Source organism: Ursus americanus, chromosome X, assembly GCF_024610735.1.
Source record: "Ursus americanus isolate L20-20 chromosome X, mUrsAme1.1.p, whole genome shotgun sequence".
NCBI lineage: Eukaryota > Metazoa > Chordata > Mammalia > Carnivora > Ursidae > Ursus > Ursus americanus.
Genome location: NC_142164.1, coordinates 92,490,478 through 92,512,428, shown reverse-complemented (window position 1 = coordinate 92,512,428; position 21,951 = coordinate 92,490,478). Strand labels below are relative to the sequence as shown.

Here is a 21,951-nt window from a genome sequence, read left to right as displayed (position 1 = left end):
CAGACGCTTAACCGCTGTGCCACCCAGGCGCCCCCATCATCATGATTTTTAAGCATCCTCATAGTTTGTGGCACTGCAGAATGGTCCAGGCTTATCTTTTATTTTTTCTAGCTGTAGAATTAATATTTTCTCCAGCAAACCCACTACCATTTATGAAAGAATGGTATTTAGAAACCAAGATCTGTATACTGGATGTGCTAGCTGCTACTGGGGTGTCACATGTTCTAAGCCCTTTTGGCAAATAGAATCAGGAAATATTTGTATGTATACTGACTTATACATATATCTGTAGTTTATCTGTGTGTCGTTCCATCATCCATCTATCTAGCTAGCTAAAGATGAGTTCCAGCTGATATTTCTGAGTCTAATCTAATCTAGCACAAGTTTTATTCCAGTCTTCTTCCTTGCTCATTTTTAACTACTTTCTCTGACAATGAGAAATCTGACTCTTTATTTATAATTTATTTGCTTATTTTTTAATTGTAGTGTACTAGTAAAGAAGTTTCAGAATTTTTAACCTGTAGCTAGAATTGCTAACATATTTACCAACTAGAGTGTAGTGTTTATAAAGAATAAATTTTTTTGTCTTTAGCTTTATGGTTTCCAGTCAAAACAGTTTTTCTGTTATTTAGGCCATTCCTCCTCACTCCCACTAACTTCAGTGAGATTATTTCATACATTTGTAATATAGTGTGTTGTAATCTACAGTCCATCCTGGGATTCTCAACATCTTGGTTGATTGTTTTTAATTTATGTACATTTAAGTCCACTGTTAGTAGTATACAGTTCTGTGGGTTTTGAAAAATACGTAGAATAATCTGTCTACCACTTCAATACATTACAGAACAGTTTCACGACACTACAAATTCTGAGAGTAACCCCTTTACAATCACTCTTCCTTCCACCAATACTTGGCAACAACTGATTCTTTTTTTCCATCCACATAATTTTGCTTTTCTAGATTGACAGGTAAGTTAATTATACAAAATTTAGCCATTTGGCATGTTTCACTTAGCTAAATATATTTAATATTCATTTATGTTTTTGTATGAATTAATACTTACTTCATCACTGAATTTTATTCCATTGTATGGAATGTTTATCCATTCATTATTTGAAGGAGATAGACTGAGTTTTTTTCCCTCCATTTTTTGGCGATGAACAAAGTTATTATAAACAACATACAGATTTTTATGTAAACATAAATTTTCACTTCACTTAAGTAAATACTTAGGAGTGCGATTACTGGTTCATATGGTAGTCATATGTTTAACATTATAAGAAACTGCCAAATTGTCTTCCAAAGTGACTGTACTATTTTATAGTCTCACACTCATGAATGAAGGTTGTGGCTACACTCCATCCTTACCAGCTAGCATAGCTCTGTTGACGTTTTTATTTTACTCCAGTCTCTATCCTTTGTGTATTTTTCATAGCTGTTAATAGGCTATGAACATACTTGCATACCCCTTTTTTGCCTAATATCACTTTTAAAACAATGTATCCATGAGTTCCACTTTTAATCATTTGACTTTGTACCTAGGTTCTTCAAGTTGGCATGGTAAAACAAGCTAAATTTTATATTGCATATTGTAGCTCTTATAAATGTCGTTTATTTATTTATTTTGTGTGTAAACAGGATCTTGTCTTACATAATACTTCAAAACAAGATGTGGCATGGACTTTGGATATTAGTAACACTGGGAAGCTTTTCAAAGATGGCACATTCAAGATTAGTGTGCTGAGAGGGATTCTGCAACCACATGAAGAATGTAATATTTCCATAAGCTTCTGTCCAAGTAAGTACTTTTTTTTTCCTATAGTTGTTGTTGATATTTCAATTTATGCCTCACATATTACTTAATTTTATTATGTACACAAAAGTTTAGGTTATTTTTTATGTGTTCTTAAAACAGTTCTAAGAAGTTTCGTACTAGAATTTTGTGGTCACCATCCCCAGAAATGACCCCCAGTGATCCTCATCTTTTGGTATTCATGCCCTCATAGAGTCCCCTCCCACATCAAATAGGACTGATATATCACCCATGGGATATTATGGGTGTGATGGTTTGTGACGTCCAAGGTTAGGTCAGAAAAGGCATTGCCACATCTAACTTGTAGTCTTGGATTACTTACTTTAGGGGAAGCTGGTCAGCATGTCTATTTATCTATATGTCCACTTCTTTACTGGTGTTTTTTTATTACAACAATTTTATTGTTCCTTTTTATAATTGGTGTGACAAATTTTTGTCATTACAAACCTATTATAAAAATTCTTGGAAGTTCTTACACATTTACTTTTCTAAATGAACTATACATTATTTTTTTCCTGTTTCTAGAAAAAGGCATACAGTTGAGTTTTTCCCTTCAAAGAATGGCATGTTTTTCTAGTAATGGAAGTTTATTTTATATGCATCATTATTATGAATGAGATTTTTAAAATTACTCTTTCTAATTAGCTATCGCTATATAAAAAGAATATATTTATAGTTTATCTGCTCTTGGCTCCTATACTATACTTCTCTGGTTAGATCTAGAAGTTTTTCAAAGATTATTCTGTGTTGTTTTCTAAGGAAATAGTTTTATAATCTAAAATCATAGTAATTAGTGAATTTGTTTCTTCATTGACTGTATCTCTTCCTCTGCCTTATTTTCCTGAATCTGTAATATAATGTTGCTACATTACATTTATATTATAATTGCATTACAATTATTATAATCTATCTGAACCTGTTACTACAGTGGCAGTTTGTTAAAACTCTTTTGATTCCAATAGTTTTGCTTTGTATATTTGTATGTTATAAAAAGTTTAGGGACGCCTGGGTAGCGCAGTCGTTAAAGCTTCTGCCTTCGGCTCAGGGCGTGATCCTGGCGTTCTGGGATCGAGTCCCGCATCGGGCTCCTCCGCTGGGAGCCTGCTTCTTCCTCTCCCGCTACCCCTGCTGTGTTCCCTCTCTCGCTGGCTGTCTCTCTGTCACATAAATAAATAAAATCTTAAAAAAAAATTTTTTTTAAAGTTTATGTCTTATATATCTTTTATAAATAAGTATATACATTTAAAATAATGTTCTTTTTTCTACTAAATGCTATTTGCGTGAATGCTGTTTATATGATACATTGCCACTTTGTCTTCTTTTTGTCAGCCTTTGGTTGATAGATCATTTTATTTTCAGTCTGTCTTTTAAATTTAAGACCAGTATTACAAAGCAGAGGATCTTGCTTTTCTTCCTGAGCAAGTCTGAAATGTGATTTTTAGGAGGGGAATTTATCTTATTCATATTTTGTGTTATACTATATATTCATTTTCAGGCAATTTCATTTTATATTTCCTTTATACTTTTTATTATTTTTCATAAATTTTATGTATTGATCAAATTTTTGTTTTATATACTATACATCTTATTTCCCTTCTGTCATCTTTAAACTTTTGAAAACAATACCTTTTTGGACACATATTTTCCTATCAGTTCTATAATGGAAAAGTATCTGTGAACTTGCCCACAGACAAAATTATAGTATGGGTTTTTTTATTACTCAAGAAATTGTTGAAATACTTTGGAATTTTATTTCCAGTTAGTGTGTTTACATACTAGTTAGTGTACACTAACTAGTCTTCTCCATCTCCAACGCGCTGAGGTAGCAGGAGGCAAGACTCTAGGAGATCAAAGCCAACAGGTTGGATGAGAGTGCTGGGTTCTTCAGAATCAAATAGCTGGAAGGAGAATGGAATCTTCGGGGAGTTGGAGTTGAGTTATAGGGGCCTTTTGAGTTGGGACCAGGGTAGCATCTCCTTGATCTTTTGGTCACCCTCATTTATTTTCTTCTAGTGCAGACAATTTCTGCTTTTCCTGGCTCATATGGCACTGAATACAGCCCTCATAACTTTGCCTTAGTAGTTCTTTCCAAATCAAGTATGCGTTTATTTTCTGGTTTTCTCAGTTGTTTTTATTGTTCATTAAAATGGGGATACTACTAGAAGAGGAAGAAGAAGATGCCTTCTATTTTGCCTTAAGTTGTTATAATTCAAATTAGATACTGTAAAGATAAAATTCGCACTCAGATGTGATTATTTTTGAAAGTGTGGTTTTTAAATTACAACTTTAATAAAATTTGATTCACAGACCATAAAATACATTTTTTGAAGTGTACAATGTACTGGTTTTTAGGAGTGTCACGGTTGGGCAACCATCACTGAAGCCTAATTTTAGAACATATTCATTGCCTGTGAAGGAAAGCCCATACCCATTGGTAGTCACTCCCCATCTCCCCCTCCATTCAGCCACTGCTGAACACTATTTGCTGTTTTTAGGAATATGATTACTGTGGACATTTCATATAAATAGAATCATACAATGTGTGTCCTCTCGTGATTGGCTTCTTTCACATTGCATAATAATTTCAAGGTTCATCCATGTTGTTGCATTAATCAGTACTTAATTCCTTTCTATTACCAGTAATTGTAAGGATATATCACATATTGTCTGTTCATAGACATTCATTGTCTATTCAATTGATGGACATTTGGATCATTTCTACTTTTTTGGCTCTTATGAATAGAAGAGCTATGAACATTCATGTACAGTTCTGTGAGGACACAGGTTTTCATTTATTTGGTTATATATCTTGGAGTGGAATTGTTGGGTCATAGGATAATTTGATGTGTAATATATTTTTTAAAGATTTTATTTATTTATTTTTGTGATAGAGAGCACGAGCGCGGGTGGGAGGGGCAGAGGCAGAAGCAGACTCCCCGCTGAGCAGGGAGCCCAGTGCGGGACTCCATCCCAGCATCCTGGGATCATGACCTAAGCTGAAGGCAGATGCTTAACCGACTGAGTCACTGAGGCGCCCCTTGATGTTTAACATTTTAAGAAATTGCCAAACTGTTTAACAAAGCAACTGTAACAATTTAAAATCTTATCAGCATTGAATGGGGTTCCAATTTCTCCACATCCTTGACAACTCTTCTTGTGATCTTTTTTATTATACCTGTCCTAGTGTGTATGAAGTAATAGGTCATTGTAGTTATTATTTGCATTTCCATGATGACTAATATTGTTGAGTGTCTTTACATATGCTTATTGTCAATTTGTATGTCATCTTTGGAGAAAGGTCTGTTTGAATCGTTTCTTGATTTTAAAATTTGGCTGTCTTTATTTTTGAGTTTTCACTGTTCTTTATATATTCTGAATAAAATTATTTTATTAGATGTTCAATTTGAAAATATTTTATTTCATTCTGAGATTTCTCTTTTCAACTAATGGAAAATAACCCAAGTTTGATGAAGTCTAATTTATCCAATTTTTCTTTTGTTACTTTGGCTTTTCAGTGTTATATCCTTTTTTTAAAAAAGATTTTATTTATTTGAGAGAGAGCATGAGCAGGGGGAGGGGAGAGGGGGAGGGAGAAGCAGACTCCTCACTAGGCAGGGAATCTGATGTGGGGCTCAATCCCAGGACCCTGAGATCATGACCTGAGACAAAGGCAGATTCTTAACAACTGAGCCACCCAGGCGCCCCTTCATGTAAATCTGTGAAAACATTGTATAACCCAAAGCCATGGTGAATTATTCTTATGTTTTCTCCTAAAGTCTTATAATTTTACCTCTTACATTTAAGTCTATGGCTTATTTTGAGGTTTTTTTTTTTTTTTTTTTTTTTGATATGGTATAAGGTAGGGCTCCATCCTCATTGTTTTGCATGGACTTTTCCCAGCACCATTTATTGAAAAGAATATTGTTTCCTCTTTGAATTGTTTTGGTACCCTTGTTCAAAATCAATTGGCCATAAACAAAAGTGTTCATTTCTGTTACCGTGGTCTTAGAGATTGGCTTGGAAATGTTCATATACACACATATATATTAATATAAAGATATTTATATGGCAATAGATATTAATTCTTCACAAAATGTTTAGTAGATTTCACCAGTGAATACATTTGGGTTTTGGCTGTTCTATGTGAGAAATTTTTTGATTGCTACGTCAGTTCACTGAAATTCTTACATGTTTAGATTAATGTTGTTAGTGAGGTGGTTTTTACTTTTCACTCCCCCTCTCTCATCTCTTCCTTGGACTGCCACAGGGACAGTGGCTGGGCCTGTGATAGAATATGTGACTCTTCAGTCCCCTCTTAATCCAAACCATTGTTCTTGAATCTAATTTGGGTGGTTAGACTCTCACTTTCCTTGAATAAATTGTTCTCAGTTCTTATGTAAATAATCTCAATGTTTCACAACCCAGGGGGCACATAACTTAGAAAATTCCCAACTTAGAAAATTTCCAACGTGAGAATCCCTGCTACCTAAAAATATAGAATTTTTCTGGTAATGAGCTTCAGCAAGTGAGGGTATTGACAACTAGCTTCTTTAAGCAGACTGAAGCAAAGGAACAGCAGGAAGGTGCTTGAAAACACATCTATGAAGGATTTTTTTTCTCATTTTTGAGGAACTCTATATTGGTATTTGTCTTTAATTTAAAGCATCTGCTTTAGTACCTTTATAGTTTATATGCCGTAACTAAATAAGTACACCAAATGCTATTTCCAGACTATTTTCCTATTTAAAAGGGTGTTACGGTAACTTATCTGTTATTCCCCTTAATTATTCTTACTTACAAAGCAGCATTAGGATTGCAGTCTCTGGTATATGCTGTTTGGCCCCGTCCAGATTCCCATTGCTGGGTTTTCCCATCCATCTCTCAGGTGTGGGTATTGGCTCCTGACAGGTTATGTCTGTCCCTTTCTCTAGAAGGTTGCCCTTGGCGGAAGGAAGATGCTACATGCAGAGATGTCTAGGAGGCTCAGCTTCACCAGTGCTACTACCTCAGCTGGCCCAACTAAGTCTCCCTCAGCTGGGACAACCTCTCCAGTGAATTCACATCCCATAGGTGCCTATGGGATCAGTGTGAATCTGGATTATAAAACCACAGCTTTTCATAGCTTCTTGCCCTCCTCTGTTTTGCTTCCCTCTTTCCTTACAGGTTCTTCCGGAGGGCATGCCCTCCGTAAATCAGTTGTGTCAGAATCCTTGGGATAGTACTATTCTACACATCTAAAACAAATGTGGCATTCTAAATAAGATACTAAGAGCTAGCTAGCTATGTTATCAACAGAAAAGGCAGGCTAAGAACCTAAAATGGCTTTTAAGCTTTTTAGAGTTCATTCAGCTGTATATTTTCTCAGTAATATGCTATTAGCACTGTGTTGCCTTAACTCAGTGTCCTGGTACATCTATTAGCCTGACATTTTATATTTTTTGTTTTTTTCAGCATGGCATTTTATAATCAGTTTTATGTGCGAGAAACAGTACATAGAGTACTATGATTGATAGGTTTGAAAAATGTTTCATCTTTTATTATCTCTGTTTAGAACTCTGAAAATATAATAGAAAACATTGCATACTCTCCCCATTATGAAGTTTATTTTGTAAAAGTAATTAGGTTTCATTATGTATTTCTGTGTATTTCTTCTCATTTTCTATTATGTCTGGTCCTGAATGAAAAAAAAAGGAAAAGCCCATCCAGCTAAAGCCACCATATGTATTTCTGTATAGAACTTGTCCCTTATGTCTGTATCAACATTTTTATCCAGATGAAATAAAATAGATAATCTAGAAGGAAATAAGTAGCATTTCCATTTGACTTTTCCTTCAGTATGCGGCTAAGCCTAAGCAGTCAAATCTATGAGTTGCCTTCTTAGGATTTCAACCTCACTCTTTTTTTTTTTTTTTTAATGTTTTTTTATTATATTATGTTAGTCACCATACAGTACATCCCTGGTTTCCGATGTAAAGCTCGATGCTTCATTAGTTGCGTATAACACCCAGTGCCTCACTCTTAAGAGAAATATGTCTGCAACACATTTATATAACTTACATCTTAGATGAGAGAGAAGGCCCACCTGAGATTAGAAAAATGTGTTACTGGAATCTCCAGTAGTGTTAGGTTACACAGGGAATCCCCTTTCCATGACCCCAGAAACGTTTACCAGGTATGAAACCCAGATATAATCTCCAAATGGCCCATTCAAAATTCAGAATTCAGTAAGTCCTAATTGAAACCTTGCTTAACTTTGGAAGTAGTGAACTTGCTTTTCTTTCTTCCCAAAATAATTTTTATAATATGAAATTCATTAAATGAAACCATTTCTCTTTAGATTTACAGTGTTTTAAACACATAAATTCTATTAGAATTCATTTTCTCAGCTGCAGGTATAGATCTAAGTCTCTCATATTTTCACATAGTCTTTCCAGTGTTCATCTGTCATTACTAGTAGGAAGTTACTAATTCACTTCCCTCTCCAGCCACCTCTCATTTTGCAAGGATCCCAAACTATATGAACAAGTAAAAGAATGATTGGACCAAGTGAAGGCACCCAGCACAGAGAAATCTAGTGGGTGTGATCGGTTCAATGATTCCATTGTTTTTGTATATGGTTCACAATGTGTCACCTTTGAACTTACATCATCCAGAACACTCATCATGTGTTCTGGTGATACTCTTGGTGGCCCTGATCTGTGCCAGGTCATTTCAGTGTCCTGTTTTTGAATTCTAAGCTATTACCTTGAGTTAATACTCACCAGATCACATTTTTTCTCTATAAGACACTGTGTTTGGGCATATGGGTCTAAAACGGCATTGGCAGCTTGCTGGGGTGGAACCTGTTGTCTGGGAGTGGCGTGCAGCCCCAGATGCTGAGCCCTTTTCTCCAGTACAGACTGCCTTTCCTCATAGTGAGTTGCCACATGGGAATTTCCTGTCTTTTCCTACCGGGTGAAACTGGCCAGTCAACCCTGGCAGCTTTCCATAAACTTAAAAATCTGGGAGGAACAACATTCCTTTCTTCATGGCAAACCCATTTCTCAGTACTAGGCCCCTGAGATCTTTATGGCAACTATCTGACCTCATCTTCATACAGCATATCCTAAAGGGATGGGCAGCTCCTGTTAAGGCACAGAAAACAATCAAAAAAAGAGGTCCTGTTGCGCTGTTTCCTCCAGGTATAGGTATTTTCCAATAATAATGAAAATTTGCTTTAAGGAGACCCGCTCTATTTCTAGGTATAGTGCACTTTAGAATATTGTTGATTCAGTGACACTTCATTACATGTTTTAAGTTCCTTGGCAGGATAATTCCAGTTTCTGGGTAATCTATTTTCCATTGAGCTGTAACTTCATAGTACATTTTAATATTTAGTAAGGTTTAAACTATGTAAATGTTTTTTGTGTATGTGAACAAATATAAGGTACTTTTAAAAAATTGTTTTTCATTAGATCACCCTACAAAATACAGAGTTGATATTCCCATTCGTCTAAATGATAATCCAGCTTGCTATCGCATGTTATGTTTGGTTGGAGAGGTGAAATCACCCATGTTATTGTTTGATCCTCCATTCATCTTTTTCACTCCTATTCCTCTGGATGTAACAACTGTGATGGATATCAACATTTTACCTCAAAACTATTTCAGGTAAATGCTTAATGTGAATTTACCACATTTTCATTGTGTGCTTTTTTGTTTGTGTCTATGTTATATGAGTCAAGAGCAATGTCTGACGTTAGACCATTAGAATATTTAACTGTTCATTTAACTTAAAAAAATTTTAAAGCCCACTTAATTACCTCACCATTAGTCATTTGATTTTTTTGTAAAAATTTTGATACGTCTCTCTTCATGGTACGAGAAACAAGCTTTCTATTTCTCTGTGACAAATTAGCACAAACTTAGTGCCTTAAAACATCAATTTGTTATCTCATAGTTTCTTTGGGTCAGGAGTCTGGGTCTGTTTAGTCTGGGTCCACTGCTTATGGTCTCAGTAGGCAGAAATCAAGGTGTAGACCGTAGCAGCTTTCTCATATGAGGCTCAGTCCTCCTTCAAGCATTCTGCTTATTGGTAGCACTAATCCGTTTAGTTGCAGGACTAAGGTATCATTTTCTTGTTGGCTGTTGGCTGGGACCACTTTCAGCTCTTAGAGGCCACCTTCAAATCCTAGCCATATGGTTCCTCCTCCCATCATGATACTTTAGTCATTGAAAGTTGGAGTAGACCATCTGACACCTCAGTCTCTGACCTCCAAACCTTCTTTTAAGATCTTACCTGATTAAGTCTAATCTACCCATGATAATCTCCCTTTTGCTTTACTTGAATTCATTTAACTAGGGATATCAATTACATATGGAAGGTCCCTTTACCATGGCTGTATAACACAGCTGATCCACCGAAGTGAGATCATATTTACAGATTCTGCCACCCAAGGGGTGGGAATTACACAGAGTTTGCCTGTACACTAAGGTTCTTAGGGGCCATCTCAGAATTCTGCCTATCACATGTACATAGTCTAGCAGAATGCAGTCTGTTTTCATTTTTAAAAAAATTTATCAGCAGCCCAAACCCTAATAGTATATTGCCCTAGATACATTGTGTACCCTCACATTACAAAACAAGTAGATAATGTGTGTGTTTAATTAATTAATTAGTTAATTTATTAATTGCTGGCTTCTGAGAAATATAGGAGGTCTCCAAAGGGCTCAAATCAAACCAGACCAAATCAGTACATACTTATAAGCTGAAACCAGAGTAGGAGTGGTGAGCTGTAATAATCTGCCAAATGCAGGATTGTTCTTAAAACTTTAGACAACTTCTTCAAGGCAGGAAAACAATCAAATTCCTGGATTAATCCAGGGACACTGGAAGAGGCTAAAATAGTTCACGTGAGTAAATCCTTCTACCTTTCAGCAGAAGCAATCAAATCTTCTCTAGATCAATGGTTCTTAAACGTTCGTGTATATCAGCATCACCTGAGACATTTTTTAAAACAGAGATTGTTGCTTCCCATCCCCAGAATTTATGTTTCAGGAAGCCTGGAATCGTATGTAATAATTTGTATTTCAGTAAGTTTCCAAATGATACTTACGCTGCTTTTGCATGGACCACAGTTTGCGAACCTATGTTCTAAATGAAGCCATCCTCAGATTTGACTCATATTTCAGTTTCCACAATTGCTATCAACCAGACACGAGTTATACTATCAATTATTGCAAAACTCACAAGAAGGGAAGATGCCGTCATTTAGAGTCAGCACAAACAACCATCTTGAAATTTAGACTTTTCCATCATTCAGATACTGGAATTATCAGACACAGAATATAAATAATTTTTTAAAACAAGATAGCATTATAAACATTAGTTACTAACATGGAATTATACAATATAGACTTGAAAATGAACCAAATACAACTTTTCGGAATTTTAGAACAAAGTATGTAGGGTAAATTTTTAAGGGCATCCACAAAACCTAAGATTGTATATAACTACACAAACAGTATAGAAACCAACAGAATCTCAGTTAATTTTGTAAGAGAGAAAAAGGAATACATACTTTAAAAAGCAAGAAAAAACTGAAACAAAATGATGGCAAAAACTCTAAGTAGTTGAGTAATACAATTAAATGTGAATAAGTTACTCTGACTAGTTAAAAGACAGAATGTTAGAGTAAATAAGAAAAAAAAATCCAGCTGTCTATTAAAAGAGGTATATGTGAAACGTAAGGACAAGAAAGATTGAAGTCAAGCAGGGTTTCTCAACTTCAGACCTGTTGACATTTTGGGAAAGATGCTTCTTTCTTTTCACTGGAGGCTATTTTGTATATAGTAGGATGTTTAGCAGCCTCCCTGGTCTCTAACCAGTAGCATCCTCCCCCAGTTATGACAGAAAAAAAATTGTCTCCACACATTGCTCCATGTGCCCTGGGATGCAGAACCACTCCCAGTTGAGAACCACCAAACTAAAATCTTAGGAACAGTTAATAGCAGAATAACCGTAAGAAAGCTGGATAGCAGTATTAATTTTAAATGCGATAACCTTATTTAAGATGTAAAACGTATTTTTAATATTAAAAATACATTAAATAATTATAAAAGATGCAGCCTACCTCAAAACTATCAGAATTCTAAAATTGTATGCACAACTAAAATAGTCTTAAAATATATATACCCCAAATTAAAATAATAGGGGGAAATTGACTAGTCCTTCATCACTGTAGGATGTTTCAACATCTATCTCAATTATTGATGAGTCCAAAAGACAAAACACTTGTATAGATAAAATTTGAAAAGGATATTTTAAAGGCCACATTCATTTAATACTAATATTATTAAAAATACTAAAAATAGTATTAAAAATAGCACTATAAAATACTGCACCCTGCAGCTATAGAATACACATTTTTTCAACCATATAGGAGATATTTACAAAAACTCACAAAGTGTATCATTCTGTAGTTCAAATTTAACAAATTTTTAAAAAATCATTTATTTATTTATTTTGGAGAGAGAGAGAGCATAAGCATGAGAGAGAGCATAAGCATGAGGGAGTGGGGAGAGGCAGAGGGAAAGGGATAGAGAGAATCCTAAGCAGGCTCTCCGCTGAGCACAGAGCCTGACTCAGGGCTCAGTCTCACAATCCTGAGATCATGACCTGGGCCGAAACCAAAAATCAGTTGCTTAACCAACAGTGTTAACGAGTTACTCCTCAAATTTAACAAATTTTAGAGTTGACATCATATATATTATGTATTCTGATAATAGTTGTAATTTTAACATCATTAAAGAAAATATTAACAGATCTGCCATACATTTGGAACTGTTTAAAAATTTGTTTAGTTTTTAATTTTATTTTAGAGAGAGAGCACACATGTGAACAGGGGGGAGGGGCAGAGGGAGAGGGAGAATCTAAAGCAGATTCTGCATTGAGTGCAGAGCCTGACAAGGGGCTCGATCTCATGACCCCCTGAGATCATGACCTGAGCCAAAATCAGGAGTCACTCAACTGACTGAGCCATCCATGTGCCCCTAAAAAAATCTTCTATAGAGAGTCAAAGAAGATAGCATGCTGAATTCTGCAAATAGATAATAATTAAAATACTGTGTAACAAAACATGAAAACAGCATTCACTGATATAAACAGTGCTTGAGTATTAAATTTGAAGACTTAACTTGAAACACGTACGGTCACTTCTCTTGCTTTCTTTAGAGAACTAGGCCTGCATCTGTGTTGAGTTAACTGCATCTGTTATATTAAATACCAGTGGTTAAGCAACAAACAAATAAATATACTTACGGAACACAGCAAAAATTGAAATGTGTAGTCTTAAATGCTGATAGTAGATAAAAAATGATTAGATGTTTCAGGTATTCAGCTTAATAAGAATAATAGTTTAAACCTAAGGAATATAGAATGTAGATAAGATGAAAAAGTAAAAGTTAAAGCAATAGAAAGCAAATATATAGAATATAGGCTCACTGAACCCAAAAGTCGGTTCTTTGAAAAACTAATACAACGGATACTGATACAGTGACATTGACCAGGAACAAAAGGAGAAAAGATACAACTAAATACTATTAAGAATAATGGGGCATATTATATACCCAGGGGAGAAAAATGAGATAATCAAAATACTATGAGTAAATTCATTCCAACACATTTGAAAACGTAAATGAAATGGGAAGTTTGTAAAAAAAATATAATTTACTAAAACCGTATTGGGAATACATAGAAAGTCGAAAGTCTTTGAATCAATATTTAAAAATCTTCTTACAAGGAAAATATATTCTTGATGTTTTCACAGGCAAGTTGTACTAAACTTGCAAGAAACTTGTATCTCAAACCTTGTAGAAATTCTTCTAGACAATAGAAAAAGAGACAACGTACTCTAATTTGTTTTATGAAGTCAGAAATTTTTATCATAAAATCAGACAATGAGAGTATGAGAAAGATAAATTATAGGCCAATCTATTATGACTATAGATGCAGTAATCCTTAATGAATTAAATTATGTATATATTAATATAATGTATATTACATATATAATATAAATATATTAATAAATCATGACCAAATTGGGTGTATCCTAGTATTGCAAGATTTGCCTAATGTTAGAAAATCTAAAATACCTTTGTGTTTCATCTCCCACATTTACAAATTAAAGAGAATAATGATATCATTTCCATAGATGCAGAAGAAAAGCATTTGGTAAAATTTCAAAACCATTCATGGTAAAACTCTTAAACAGGAATAAAAGAGATATCCCTTAAATTGTTAAAATTTTCTATCTTGAATCTGGAAGAGACATTATCATGGATACTGGAACATAAATTAATTCCCTTTAAATAAAAAAGAATAGGCAAGGACGCCTATTATCACTGCCTCTCTAACATATTTTCCTGGAAAACGTAGTCCAGGCATGAAGTTAAGAGAAATAAAATACTTAAGGATAGGAAAATAAGCACTGCCATTATCTGTAGATTAGATGCTTTTGCATATAGGAAATTGAGAGAATCCACAGGTAAAATTTTAAAGCTGTGAAGGTCATTTATCAAAATAGACACAGGATAAGTTCACTATTTAAAATACATAGCACTGGGGTTCCTGGGTGGCTCAGTTGGTTAAGCGTCTGATTCTTGATCTCAGCTCAGGTCTTGATCCCAGGGTCATAAGATCAAGCCTCGCGTTGGTCTCTGCACTCAGCACGGAGTCTGCTTGGGACCTGTCTCCCTCTCCCTCTGCCCTTCCTCCCACATTCCCCCCTCCCTGTCTCTCTCAAATAAATAAATAAATCTTTAGGGGAAAAAAAAAAGATAAAGAATAGCCAAGCCATTCTTGAACAAGGATACTATTAAGAAGGGCTTGCCTTACCAAAATATCAAGACTAAACCACTATGGTAGTGGTGTAGTGATAGATAAAATGACCAAAGGAATAGAATAAAGAGCGTTGCAGAAAGCCCGAGTATGAATGGGTAGTGAATATTTGACAAAAATGGTATTGTAGATCTTTGGAGAAAACAGGTTACTAGCCAGTGAATGGCACTGGAACAATTGATTATCTGTGTGGGATATTTCAAACTGGATTCCTATTTCACATAACACACAAAGATCCATTACAAATGGATTAAAGTCTTAAATGTGAAAGGAAAAAATTTAAAAAATATTCTGGGAAACAACTTTAACATCTATGGGTAGAGAATTTCTTAAGCCAGTCTTAAAATCATGCTAACAAAAAAATTAATGACTGATAAAAATTAGTTAGAAAAATATCAAATCACTCAACAGCAACGTTGACCAAAAACTCCGATACATACTTCACAGAAGAGGATTCATAAGTGGATAATGAACATCTGAAAGCATATAATTGACCTTTTTGTAAATGTGGAAATGAAAATTAGAGACTACAATAAGATAAGCGTCTGCCCGTCGTAGGTAGGCAAACGTGAAGTCTGGTTCTAGTTACAGTGTCAGTGAGTTAGGACCACAGTGGATAGTAATATGCAAAGTGTAATATCTGCATATTTTACAGCCTGAGCATTTCACTTCACAGTATATGCAAGAAAAACTCTTGCATGTGTGAACTATAAGTTATGTTTGAAATTATTTCATAGGAGCATTATTCAGAACAGCGAAACGTGGGGACTGCACAAATGTCCTGTGACAGGTAAAAGAATCATAATTTGTGATATATGTGTCCATGAATATAGCAATAGCTGTGAAGTGGATGAACTTCAGCTAATGAGACAACTGTGTTAGAGATCTTGGAAACAAAATATGGAGATATAATTTTTTTTTGAAAGTCAAGCAAGACTGTGTACATTGATATCTTTTACATAAAACAACAAAAAAGGAAGGCCAAACTCATTTTTATTCAGAAATATACACCCATCTATAAAGAAGTAGATCTAAAGAGTGGCTAGTTGACATGTTAAAATTATAGAAAATGTGAGGATTTGTGCACCAGTGTGAATTGCCTGTAAGCATTATTTTCATCACCTTTTAGATCTCGTAGCTACCTCAGAGCTTCTCTAGTTCAAGCTCTTGTTTTACAGTTAAGCATTCTGAGATCCAGCTAGAGAAGTTCCACGTGTGATGTGATGGTTCAAAATAAATGGATATTATAAGTTGTGGAGACCAGAGCAACCTCTAGTTTCTAATGTTTGGCCTGCAATATATGATGAGTGCTTACTTACAGTTTAGAGCTTGCTCTGAATGCCATCTGGTGACAAGAGTGTAGTTGGTTGACGTTAACTGGACAACTTTGTGATTCCCAGTTTTTTTAAGACCCTATCTCATAAGGAGACACTAGTCCTGTTGCTTAAACAGAAAATAGAAGTGGCTTGAATTATATTGTGCTAAAAAGTACTTTTTTTTATCAAGAAACATCATTTAATATATGGATTAATGTTTTACTCTTTCAACTTTTGAATGAATTTGTAAAGGTATCAGTTTAAAAATGATCGTGAGTCAAAAGTTGAATCTTGAAAAATACGATATAATGAAAGGAACATGTAACAGGGACTGTAGACATGATATAACCCAGTCTCCTCATTGTATGCACAATAAGATCAACAGTATTAATGACTTACTCAATGACACTTAGCTAATTAACAACAGAATTGGATTCAAACCTGATTTATAAATTACGTTTTTAATTTTTTATGCAATGAACCATATCAGTTTAAGTAATTGAAGTTGAGATCTTTCTTTACTTTTTTTTAGTTAATTAGCTGAATGATCTTCATTGTAATTAACATACTAGGGAAATATGATTCCCATTTGATGACACTTCATATTTGTTATAGGAGCCTACCTATATAATAAAATTTTAGAAGTAATATGGCTAAATATTTACTGACCACTTAAAGTTATCAAGTGTTAGATTTAAAAGTGAATACTACATACTGTGATATTAGAAATCATGAACATTTTAGATTGGTTAAATAAATTATAGGTATATAATGAAATATGTGAACATTAAGTGGAATTTTTTAGTAGTATTGATTAGAAACTATTCATGACATATGTATACAAGTGCTTCATAGTATCCACATTAAAATTATTTTGTGTATATGCATCTGTTAGTATTACATTTAGTCTATATGCATTTAGGCTTTAGCTGTCAAATTGGTTAGTTTTGGTAAATTTTTATAAGGATATATTCAAGGACAATACTGTTTATATCATGACTGTCGATAAAAACACATTGTATTTAGTCAGGTGTTTTAATCCTCTTTTTTAATTCATAGAGGTTGGAAGGAAGTTTGGATCATCTTAAGCGGTCAAATTACTATATTATCAATCTTACTTATTGTGACCAGAAAATAAGAGGTGATACAAAAATATCTTTAATAATTGGGCATATTACTGCAAATATTTCTTGTTTAGTTTTTCTAATGATTTGAAAACCAGAGAAAGACACATTTAAATCCGATTATTTGCATGTATTTTGAGCTATTTTTTTTTAAATCTTAAACAGAGATTCAACATTAAATGTCCAGATTCCCACAGCAAGACTTTTTGATGGTGACGAGGTTCACCCTCTTTCTGTGACGTTTCCAAAAGGCAGAATCATCACAGGCTCTCCCAGTGGAATGAATGCGGAGCTCACCTGCCACCTCAGCTTCAGATCATCTAAACCCGTGTCATTTTTCACTGATATTCTTTTCTGTGATAACAGAGATAACTGGTAAGATACTCCTTTGTATCTGACAGCAAAGAATAATAAGTTAATGTTTTACACTTTTGTAAAATGTTAAAAGGAGAGACCTCTAAAATAATGACTTTGGACATAAAGTTCTACATTAACCTTCCAAATGTAGCACTGCTCCCATGTGAAAAGGCTTGACAGTGGTTACCAACATGCACTGCAGCCAGGCTATGTGGGTTTGAATTCTGGCTCTGTTAAAACTCTGGTGAAGTTATTTGATCTTCAGAGAGTCTCTCCGTTTTCTCATCTCTAAAATGGGGGTAATAGCAGAACCTATCTCCTCTGTAATCATGGAAAGTCCCTGAGTTAGTAGTTATTGAGTAACTGGACAGGAACTGGCACAAAGGAAATGCTAAATAAGTATAAAATGAAAATGAGAAATATCAGCATAACGAGTTTCCGAACAATACGATTTTGTTACGTGTTGCTTTAACAGACTCGGAAATTCAAATACACCTTGGTAAAACATGTTTCTGGATTTCTTGCCTCGTAGGATCAGAAATTCCGCTTTTAGGTTACACCCTAAGATGATTTGACTCCCCAGGTTATAAGAGGCTAATGCGTAGAGCAGTGAAGTTTGTTACAAATGTTTCTAGTGAGAAGTAGCATTACAGGGAATTGTACACTGAAGATGAGTGTCAGTGTATGTGTTCAGTGTGATCATTTATTGACTTGTAGTGGGGGTTATTACTGTTTGGTATATTCATAGTCAAAGGTTTGATTTTTGTGTTAGGAATTAGAAGGGGAGACAGATGCTACTGGAATGTTGCATCCAGAGCAGAATGTGGCGTATCTAGAACACAGCTCATGGAGTTCCGTGTCTCTCGCATATGTAGGTAGATAAAATCATCTAAGTTATACCACTCAGATTCCCCTTTTCCTCTTCTGATGCTAACAGTCTGTCTTTTGTTGACATTTAAAAACAAATTTTTAGTGGTTTTGCTTTAGGCTCCTATCAAGCACTGAACTCCGTGCCTCTGTCCTAGGAGACAGCCTGTCAGTCTGTCTTTTTGTACATTACCGACCTTGTTCTTAAAAGTTTAACTTTTATTCACACTTTGCCCAAAGCACTACTTAAGGTGGACCGTTGACCTCACCAATAAAAATCATGAATAATTTGTCCATGAATGTCTTAAAGCTAATGTAGCCTTAGACCACATTAATAGGGTGAGGAAGGAAATTCACTCAATACTGAGTGGACAGGATTGCTTCTGGGACGAGAGTACAAGCGCCTCTAACAGGGGCATGAACAGACTTCACTGTGCCAGTGATGACTTCTGGTCAGCATACAGGACAGTAAGGAGACCTGAAAACAGTCTCTAGAAGGAGGGGCGTGCTATATTTGATCTTTTTTTTTCTTTTCTTGTTGTTGTGTGTTTCCTTTTAGTCTTGAGACTGGCTTCTCTTACCTGAATTTCCCCACCCTTCTTACCTTACTTTCCACTAAGCTCTGTTTCAACCTTGAGCAAGTTTGGGATAAATAGAACTTTTAGAAGTAATTTAGAAACTTTGAAAACCATAGATGGGCTATAAAAGGCTTTCCCCTGCACCCAGATGATCAAGAATCATAAGCACTCCGTGGAACCTTAATACTGGCAAATCCCTTTCCTGAGGCATTCATTGTTAACTCCTTATCTGGTTTCCCATAGTGCATATGACTAGGTCTTTTGTCTCTTCTCAGCTCCACAGCTGTCTTTGCCTTTTCTTTCTGTGGATTTCCCACCTTTGATCTCATTAAGATAAATGAGGTCTTCCACCAAGAAATTCCTCAAGAGTTTCTTTCTCACCTTTGGAATACATTTTATTCTTCTATTTATTTTCATCTATTATATTTATTGTGGGTAATCCATGTGTGCTCTGCCCAGTCTTTTGGGTAAGAAAAGATGAATTAGAAAGCGGCCCTTCCTTGATGGAGGCCAGTGTAGTATAGGTAGACTTTAAACAAGTGTTTTTTATATACTGTTTGGTGCCAAGAAGTGACTACAGAAGGAAGTGCAATAGGAGCAGCTAATAATGTCTTGGGGCAGTGGGGAAATCAAAGATGGCTACATATGGCTACGTAGGTTCCTGAGTAAAATCTCAAAGGACGAATTGCACTTGTCAGTGTTCATCCTAAATTGAATCCTTTTTTTTTTTTTTTCGTTTTTCTTTTTTTGTTTCCTGTTGGTCCATATTGGAGCACATGGGTTCAGTACAAAATAAAACACTCACTCCTTCATGCTTTGCTTTCTTTTACTCATGTAAGACCATTTCATACTTTGGTTCTCCTTGGGGCCTAACATGAACGCGTTCTTATTTTGTTTCCTTCTTTAGACTTTGTCACATTTGGATTGGCTCAGCTGCCCCAAGAGCTATAAATTATAGCCACTATTATTCCTGCTAACGTGCCTGCTGCCACTAATAACGGCCCCCTCCACACTCGTGTGCCTTCAGTTCAGAGGTTGCACACCCCTCTTGCCTTTTCTCTGAATTCCCCACAAAATTTGGGGATGGAGGCTGTATGTCTATGGGAGGGATGGTGATGTGGTCAAAGAGTATTACAAGTGTGTAAACAAAAAAAAGAAAATGCTCTAGGTATGGAAGCTGAAGCAGCCTTGTATTTGGGGGGATATTTTTGGTGTTTCTGGTTTGATGGATATTGACAAGGCAGAACTGAGAGATGAAACTGAAAGAACAGCCGGAGCAGACTGTGGGGCTTGCATGCTCTGCTCTGGTACCCGTGAGTGAGACATAGGAGAGCTAGGAGTGGTGATGTTATGGAAATCAATGCTTGGATACATAAGGAATCATGAGGTCAACAGCTATTAATTAACACAGATCAAAGAATGCATAGTAACATATTTCATTGCTGCTTTACGAATCCACTTCTCTTCTAGGTTAACTTAATATCTTCGGTATGTACTAATCAATTCAACCGTTTTCTTCTTGACTTTCCTTACTTTTGCTATTGGCGTATCAGGTACCAATGTAAGGGTATATGGAGGGGAGGGGGAGAGAGAGGGAGAGAGAGAATGTGTGTGTGTGTGTGTGTGTGTGTTATATAATATATACTATATATATTATATATGTAATATATAATATATAAATATAATATATACATATATATGTGTGTGTATGTGTATGTATATATATATATATATATATATATATATAAATTAGTTTCTGTGTTGCCTTTATGCACCAAGGAGTATAGTTTACAATTATATTAAGTACATATATAGGTCTTAAATAAGTTATACTCCTTAGAATTAGGGTATAGATAAAGACATATCACCTGACTAGAATAACAGGAATTCCCTTACATAGGTATAAGATTTATGGAGAGCATCCTAAGAAGTAATCTACCTTGAAGAGAAAGTGTTAATGTGATTATTGATGAAATTAGTGAATGTCTAAAATGTCTGCAGGTGGCCCCTAATCAATAAATCATCAATATAAAATAATTAAGGAGAAGATACAGTTTGGGAAATCATAATAGGTATATAGTTACCTCTACTTTAGGTGAGTGATAAAGATTTCAATTGGAGCTGGGAAACAAGAATGTCCAGATGTTTGATTCAGTGCAGCCCAGAGTCAAGGGTGGCCCTGAACAATCAAAGCAAGGTTCTGATTCAGTCACCCAAATATTTTAACACTATTGTCAGTTAGCAATCCGACATTGTGAGTAATGATTGAGACATTCATTCATTCATTCCTTTATTCAACAAGTATTTATTGAATGTTCACCATGTACCGGACATGATCCCTGCCCTGTGGAGCTTAGAGTCCAGCAGGGGGAAAGAGACAATAATAAAGGGAAGATCTGCTATGTGATCATTGATGGAGCCTATAGGAAAAAGTAAAAGAGCAGGGTAAGGTCCTGGGGAGTACCAGAGAGGGAGTGACTAGGTCACAGTAAAATACAGGGTGGATAAGGCATGTTTCCCTTAAGAGGATGGGATCTGAGAGCTGTGAAACAGAGGGTTGAGTTAATATTTGGGAATATCCTTTCAGACTAAGGGAATAGCTGGTGCAAGGTCATCAAGGTGGATGCTTACAAAGAGGCCTGTGCAGCCTAAGTAGAATGAGCCAAGGGAGGAATTTAGGAGAAGGGATTGGAGAGGTAATAGTAGTATCGGGCCCAGTGGGGCCTTTGAGGTTATTGTATGAATTTGGACTTTCACCTTGAATGACATGAGGACCCATTGCTTCGTTCTGAGTCAGTGAAAAAAGGTAGTGGCCATGACTTTTGAGCGGTAATGAGGTCAGCCAGTCATTTCCTACCATCAAAATCTCATGCTTCCAAAATTATCCCTTTTTTCATGAAAAGCCTTCTTGGTTCTCAGGTAGATTTTTTCTCATCCATGCATTCAGTCATTCATTCAGTATTTACAAAGTGCTAATAATAAGCCTGTTTTTTTCCTGGCACTGAGGTCAGAACAAAG

General features: G+C 35.3%; 1 protein-coding gene across 1 annotated transcript in view; it reads left to right on the top strand.

The window, feature by feature from the left end:
- The window catches only part of CFAP47 (cilia and flagella associated protein 47), a 484,601-nt gene that overhangs the window by 115,979 nt on the left and 346,671 nt on the right, over positions 1 to 21,951 (top strand). Inside the window, exons 24-26 of the mRNA XM_045790463.2 lie at positions 1,640 to 1,799; positions 9,269 to 9,464; positions 17,297 to 17,506. Coding sequence (XP_045646419.2) covers positions 1,640 to 1,799; positions 9,269 to 9,464; positions 17,297 to 17,506 — 566 coding nt within the window. The remainder of the gene's footprint in view (positions 1 to 1,639; positions 1,800 to 9,268; positions 9,465 to 17,296; positions 17,507 to 21,951) is intronic.